The sequence below is a fragment of the Arachis stenosperma genome, chromosome 9, assembly GCF_014773155.1.
Source record: "Arachis stenosperma cultivar V10309 chromosome 9, arast.V10309.gnm1.PFL2, whole genome shotgun sequence".
In the NCBI taxonomy this organism is placed as follows: domain Eukaryota; kingdom Viridiplantae; phylum Streptophyta; class Magnoliopsida; order Fabales; family Fabaceae; genus Arachis; species Arachis stenosperma.
Genome location: NC_080385.1, coordinates 65,405,671 through 65,413,875, shown reverse-complemented (window position 1 = coordinate 65,413,875; position 8,205 = coordinate 65,405,671). Strand labels below are relative to the sequence as shown.

Below are 8,205 nucleotides of genomic sequence, written 5' to 3'. Positions count from 1 at the left end.
CGTAGACGTAAGGGTCCTCGAACTCATAGAAGATCACGCCCGTCTCCATCTGAGGGGGAGGAAGGGAGAGAAGGGGTAAGAACTGGGGAGTCCTTAGTAGGGTCGGGGTTATTAGTTACATTCATTTATTTGGGGTCGATTGGCAGACGAATAACATAATATAGCGAAACAGTAAACAGAAGATAAAGATAGAAATAAAAAGTAGAGACAACAGAACACAAACAGAAGGACACCAGGAAATAAAGCACACACCTAGCACTCAAGCAGACAAACATAAAGAAATAATCACACACAAGAAGAAAAGCAACAGAGAGTGATGTGCAGACAAGAATGATGCATGTCTAGCCCTAGTACAGGCCATGAGCTCATATGTCGGTTGGCTGCCCGCAATCCCGACATTTATCCGGTCACGAGTAATCCCGATTTCCCGGATACGATTTTCCGTTCCTAAATAAATGCGCATATAATAATAGACGCTCATTTGAGACAGCCTCTGCTTACTGCAGGAAAATATATATATACTCTGCTCTGCTCTGGGGAAGCGGAAAATAGCTGTATGTAACTTAGTTTCCCTACAGAAGCTCTGGGTTGCATTAAGCAACTAATATATATTAAATATAGCTCTGGGTTGCATCAAGCAACTAATATATATTAAATATAGCTCTGGGTTGCATCAAGCAACTAATATATATACATATCTCTTTACTCTGTTCTGGTTGCCCTTTTCTCTGTATCTCTTTACTCTGTTTTAAGTACTCTGTTCTCTGTATCTCTTTTCTCTTCTCTGATTACTCTTTTCATCTGTATCTATATCACTCTTTTTCTCTTTATATCTTTATTTTATTCTGGTTACTCTATTTTCTGTGTTTCTCTACTCTACTTTGATTTCTCTGCTTAACGTATGTATTTAAAGCTTATGTAAATTTCGGTATGAATAGTTAACCTGTCCCAAATATAGGTTCATTAAGTCTATACTGAAACAGTTTAACTTTTCATATTATACCTAACCCTAGTCGCAACTCAAGTACTAAGTTGCCCTAGTTCGTTCACTAGTCTCTGTCTGTTTTTCTGTCGTTAAAACATTACAGACTTTTTTCTTGGGTTTTTATCTTTCCTTTGACTTTTAACTTTCTTTTATCTTTACCTCACTAATATGTTCTTACCACTCCCTAAGTGTTTTATGAAGGTAATTAGGAGAATTCTGCACTTAAAGTTGTCTTTCTAAAGCTTTTACGGAAAACTGCCTTTTTCGCATTATTTTATTATTTTTATTAAAATATTATTTTTATTTAAATATTATTATTTAATATTTTATTATTATTTACTATTTTATTATTAATTTTCGAAAATTAACTTACTTTTTACTTTTAACCTTTAAAATTCACTTTTTACCACCCGTAACTTTTAATATTTCTACTTTTACCACTCTAACTTTCAGAAATTACTAAACAACCCCTTAAACACCAAAAATTTTACTTCCTTGCCCTTTTTAAGATCTAAGGCCTGTTCTTCATTGTTCTTCATCACACTCAAAGTGTTCTTCATGTTCTTCATAAATTCTTCAGATTCTTTCTCTGTTTTTACCCGTTTTTCAGTCTTTTCAGCAACCGATTTTTACCATAATTCAAAATAAAATTGCAGCCACTAAAACCCCATCTTTTCTACATGATTTCAACATAAATTGAACTTCAATTTAAGCCTAGGGTTTCGTTTTTCCAGCTGCTCCAAGAACATGAACATAAAGCTTGAATTTCATCAAATTTCATCTAAATTTCACCAAATTTTCACCAAGAATCAATCATATATGCAACCAATTTTTAGCACAGCCAAATAATACAACATTCACACATCTCAAACACAAATAATCAAGATTAATTTCGTGACACCCTACCTGGTTTTGCTGCTCCTAATTCAATCAAACTTTCAGGTGGTCCTTAAGCACTTTTTCCTCCTAAATCACACCAAGAAAACACATATTTAACCATGTTTCCTTGAAACCGAATCAAAAGAGAGATGGTGCAGCCAACTCACCTTGATCCCAGCCTTGATAAGTCATATGATCATGTAGAGAAAGAAGAGAGGATCATTTTGGTCGGATTGGAATTTTGATTTGAGTTTTAGTTCAGCAGAAATCAAGCTTTGAAGATTTGGAACTAAGAACTTTTCTCTCTTTTTCTCTCTACCTATTTTCGGCCACAAAGTGAAAATGAGCCAGCCTTGGGGGTTTTGGGGGTGTAGGGTGAGTTGTGATTGGTTGGCTTGGAGGTGGATTAAAATAATATTAAAATATCTCAGGTGTATAACTACTAAAACTAGGTGTATCGGGACACTTGCAAAAACATCTCTAAAAATTATTTTCTGAGCAACTAGCATAAATGACACTAGTAACATATTTATTATGAGAATAAAACATGAATAATGAGGCCTTAGCATTGCTAAAGTCATCAGAGAGTGCTGGTGCTAAGCTGCACCAGTAAACTGTGAACCCGGTTAAACCGATTTTCTGTTTTTAACTAAAACTGACCAGATAACCTTATAATATCATTCAAGAAACTTTTATTACTAATATAATGATAATATTACCCTATTATCTCTCTTCTCTCATGAATCGAGTCCGGTTCGTCAAACTGAGACTATCTACGAAAAACCGGATCAAAACTCCTAACCGATACGGTTCAAAAACTATGTTCTTCGTAACTGCATTATCGAGCTTGCCCCATAAAAGGTTCTAACTTAAAGATGACATAATGACAATTAGGATTGAGATACTTGATAATATATCAGAGCTTCTCCCCTTACTGATCCTCCGGAGTTCTCCGTACTTTCAGAAAAGATCTCGCGTACTCGAAAACCGGGGTTGTTACACATACAAAGTCAGAGACTATCTCCTTCAGACATTTGGGTCATCCTAACAAGTCTAGCCCATTAATCTCCGATTACCTACCGTAACAGGTATCAAATAATCCAATGAATTAATTTTAAGATTAACTTTAGTTATTTATATCTACTAAAACTTTTTTCTTCACACAACAAACTTTTCTCTTTTTGGTAATCTGTCATTATTATTTTGCTTCTGCTTTCATTTTAAGATTGCCTTAATCTGTGTTAAAGATTAAGTGAACAATGTTTTTAGAAGCAGTAGACCCCTTAAGCATGGTAGGCCAAACCTAAGGATGTGGAATAGATTTTAAAAAGTCAATGGAAGACATGTTTGAAAAGAGTTTCATAATTAGAAGGCACACCTCTTTGTGAAACTGCATCTATTGATTTAGGATTAAATGTCTATAAATAATAAAAGAGTAAAGTTTATTTTTTTTGTCCTTAAAATTTGTTAAATATTTTAAAATACTTCTAAATTTTATTTTATTTCAATTTTGTCATAAGAATTTTCGATTTGCATCAAATATATCATTGATGACTAATTTTTCAAAAGACTTAGAACCAATTCAGCGATAATTTTACAAAAACAATAATCAACATAAGCAAACTAGAGATAGTTGTCATGTATTATTATTGGATTAGTCCTAAATTTTTTGAAAATTTAGCTATCAAAAGTATATTTGATGCAAATAAAAAACTTTTAAAATAAAATAAAACTTAAAAATATTTTTAAAATTTTTGACAAACTTCAACGACAAAAAATATATTTTACCCATAATATAATAATTTTGATTCATCTCCTTATATATACTTCTTATATGGAAAAAAGTATAGAGATGCCATTTTATAAACTATCACTGGTATAAGTACTACTTAACTGTCCACTCAAATTGCGTCCTATAAAGAATTTGCCATTAACCCTAGTTTGGGAGAATTAAGCCTAAAAGAGCGTGTGTAACTGTAGCATACGTCTTGAAGCTTTGTGTAAATTTTCGTTGGTCTTACTCATATTTTGGTGCCATCCTTCTCATCTCGAGGGTAGCTGCATTGGTAGACCACCATGTGTCCTTATGAATTATGAAGTCTTTTTGGTTTACTTTTTTACCAAATTATCCAGATAACAACAAGAATTCCGCGAAAGACGTAAGTCGTGTGAAAAGTTGGATCATTTGAATTCAGTTATAGTACGGAAAACACATAGTTTGAGACTATAATCTCTATGATTGCTGCTCTAGTTTCTATCCATCCACGGAGTGCTAGGTAAAAATGATCATCTTGAACAATATGAATAACCATCAATCAAATAAAAATATATTACACCACTAAATTAACCATCTAAATTTTAATATTAAAATAACCATTCGTACACCTAGTAAAATAAACATCTAATATATATATATTGTTCGTAAATATCAAATATACCTCTCGATGGACAAAAATGCACACCAAAGATACGAATAGTTGGTATGTAATTTTGTTCACCCAAAACCTTTCATATATGTTTTTATTTATTTATTCTTAAAATTCTAAGACCTGCTGCTGCTTTAATGTTAAAATGGAAAGTTAATTTGTTGAGAATCTCGACCATTCGCATGTTTTATAGGAAAGTTAGGGGTACCTTTTCTACCTGTATCCTTCATCCTCTATGATGATAAAGTCTGAAGTGGGGTCTATGAGTCTATGACAGTGCTATGCTATATTATTGAATATGAGAAACCAAGGTGGGAATGGTAGTGCTGCTTGTTTTATATTTTCACTTTACATAGTGTGAACAGTCTTCTGGCTTCTGGTTTGGACTTTAAAGCCTTGTGAATCATGATTAGTGAATGTGACTTTTGAAATTAGGATTTCTCACGAGTCAAAGTCAATCCTTAAACCCAAGAATATTGTGATTTTAGCTCCCCCTCAAAATTCATCAACCATGTATAATATTCTCGTTGGAATGCAATAGCTAGAACGGTATTATGAAACTCATTATCATTATGGAATATATGTTTAATTTCATTGGAAAAGGTAGAATGATCAAGATTTGATGCTATTTATTCTTATCTTGTTTTATTGTATCTAACTTTGAGGGGAAGAAAATTACAGGTGTTAGATAGTTGAGTTTTTCCATTCCATTATATTCTAAAGTATACAAATTGGAAGTTGTCCCATAAAACACAGAGCCATGAAGTTCTACTATGCTGTTTTGGTTCAAGAAATGAATATTTTCATATGTTGGTTTGAAATTTTGGTCTGTCATATCCAAATATATTTCTTTAAAAGATGTCAAAAGATTTTCAAAAGCAACATATATAACAAGGAACAGAAACAGATTAAGAAGATAAAAATGAATCTGCAATATATAGAGATTTGAATGTACATATTCAATATCAACAGTGAATTGCACTCTAATGTGAATACATTAAAGCTCAAAATCTCATGGAAACTTGTTTCATTCATTGAAATAATACATGAGAAGTTCAAACTCACTAATCACAGTTCACATTCAACTAAAGTTCCAAATTTCAAATTTTATTCTATTCTCCAAGCATAGAGCAACAAAGAGAACCCACCACCATTACCATTACCACCACAAGACCTTGTTGATGAAGAACATGAGCTCCGCCCTCCATCACTACTCTCCTCTGCCCACTGCAACACTCCTGAACTCAACGCCGGCGACAGCAATGGCAGCACCGACGGTGCCCCCACCGTAGTGCTTCCGGGCAAGCTCTTCCTCATCAACCTTTTCTCTGGACCCACCATTTCAGGCCATACAGCACCATCACCAACTTGAAACACAAACACACCATGGCCATGTTTATTCCCATTTCCACCATTGCTATTATTAACCACCCAACGCAGCACATCCCAATAGAACTCAACTTCTACCCCATCAATGAAGATCTTCTCATTCCCTCTGAACTTCCATGCAAGCCTCTTCACAACCAAGCAAACTTCACCGTCCACTTTCACTCTTAACACCCCTCCATTATTGATGCACTCAATCTCTATCTCATGTTTAGAACCCAAGAACACACCCCTTGACACATAACTCATTGTTCCAAACACATGCTCTCTTCTGGAAAGCAGAACCTGATCACAGGGTGCTTGTTGATTCTGAATGAGATCACCAAGAAATAATTCAAGCCTTCCATTGCACCATATTGCTAGGTAGAAGCATGACTCTGGCTCAGCATGGTTCTGGAAGAATCTTGCATTGGAGAAATCCCAGTAAATCTTGATCTTCTGTGATGGCTTCTGTTTCCGCCCGGCGAGGTAGATGGATTTCGATCCTGGTCTTGTTCTGAAGAATGGGAAAGTTGGTGGCCTTAGAGGTATGGTTATGGAGAATGTCTGTGGTGCATAAATGGTTAAAGAATGAGAAAAAAGTGTTCTTGACCAGCTTAGAGTGAGGCACGTTGTGTTATTGTTGTTATTGCAAAGTTGTGTTTGGTATATGCGTGTTACAACGTTTTGTAACTGTTGGGAAATACCTGAGCTTGATGGTGTGTTGGGTTGGCTGAAACAAGCAGGGATCATGTTTTTTGTTTGATACTTGTTACTGGTCTATGTCTTTTTCTTGTGTGTGATTGTTTGCGTTTCTCATACCATGTGATTAATGTTTGAGAGTTCAGGAGTGTGTTCTTCTTGCCATTATTTGCTGTGGAAAAATTGCAGCTTTGAATGTTGCCAAGTTGTTGAATTTTGGACTTTGGACTAATATTATCTGTCCAAAGTGCTTATGGGTTTATTTTGGAGGATGGTTAATCCTTTTTGAGTGAAATGTTGGCAAAAGTTTAGTAATTCGATTCTTTTGATGATGAGCATATACGAGCCTTCTTTGGCATTATAAAGGGAAAACAGGGACAAAGAGACAAGGAGAGAAAACAGCAGGGCATTTCAGTTTTCAATAACAATAACCATAACCAATACCATAATCATAAATGAAATATATTATTTAAACAGATCCCGCTAGAGAGACAATAGATTATTTGTACAATATGTACAATGGGCTATTGAGTTACAAAATGAACATCTCTCATACTATCTAGAATAACCATTCGAGTACTAGGGATAATAAACATCTTCCCGAAAAATTAAACTAATTTTAGAGTTCAAAGATCAAACTCTTGACCTTTCAGATCTAGCGCTCTAATACCATGTCATGATACCACTCATCCCAAAAGCTTTAGCTGATGAGAAAAGATAACACTAATGATTATATCTCTAATACTCCATAAACCTCAATTGTACACATTGTATAAATATTCCATTGGTTGCTCATACTTTCCCTATTTAAACTCATTTTGATCTTATATATTAAATTCTAACACATAGCTTTATGTATATGAGACATTTTCGTATACTTTTACAGCACATTTAATATATTTAATATGTGCTCTAAAAACATTTATAATTACACCTTTTTTTGTTTTATTTCTTTTTCTTTGGAAAATTTAATTTTTAATATACTAATAATATAAAAATATTTATAATATATATTTAAAATTAATTAAATAAATATATATATTTATATATAAATACTTAATGGCTAATTTAATGATAAATTTTTAGTGTACATATAATGTTTTTTATTTTTATTATTCTCATTTCATAAAGGAATTAATGTTATTTCAACAATTCAATAAGTTGTTCAACAATTTTGAGTCGGATTATTAAAAAAAATTAAAATTGATATATTATTAGTATAAAACAATTACACACATATATTATTATATTAATAAAAATAATTATTTTTTATATTAATAATTTAAATAATTATAAAAAAATAAGATAAATAAATAAATATAAAATATTTTATAATATCAATATATCACAATTAAACTCTATTAAAAAGAACAATAGTGTGTAAAAGGAAAAAATATACGATACTAAAGAAATATACAACAAAAAATAGAAAACATTTCTCGTCGTGAATGTCAAATGCTTGCCATGGCCTTTGGGAGAGAGATGAGTGGTTCATGCATGGCTACCTTGATTTACGCCTTTGACAAGGTTTAGCTGGGAAGCACCGGAACTTTGGGACTTTCCAAGTCATTCCAATTAAACAATGGAGGGAAAGAACGTATGCTCAAATTTAAAATACCTAAAAAGAAAATCTATGAACGTCAGTATTTAATTTAAAAAAAATAATTTTATACTATTAAATATAATCTCATACTATTAAAAATATTAATAATAATTAACTAATGGCTATAAATTATAAAATTTGTTGTTTAATACTCTTCTTATCTAAATATAATTTACTTTTTCTCTTTTTTATATGATTACTTAAATTTCTCACGAAATATAATCATTCTGAGGCAATTAAAAAAT

General features: G+C 32.5%; 1 protein-coding gene across 1 annotated transcript; it reads right to left on the bottom strand.

The window, feature by feature from the left end:
* Positions 1–5,397: 5,397 nt before the first annotated feature.
* Positions 5,398–6,408, bottom strand: LOC130947945 (uncharacterized). Its single transcript, XM_057876655.1, has one exon. The coding sequence runs from the start codon at positions 6,406–6,408 to the stop codon at positions 5,398–5,400; it is 1,011 nt and encodes a 336-aa protein (XP_057732638.1).
* Positions 6,409–8,205: the final 1,797 nt, after the last annotated feature.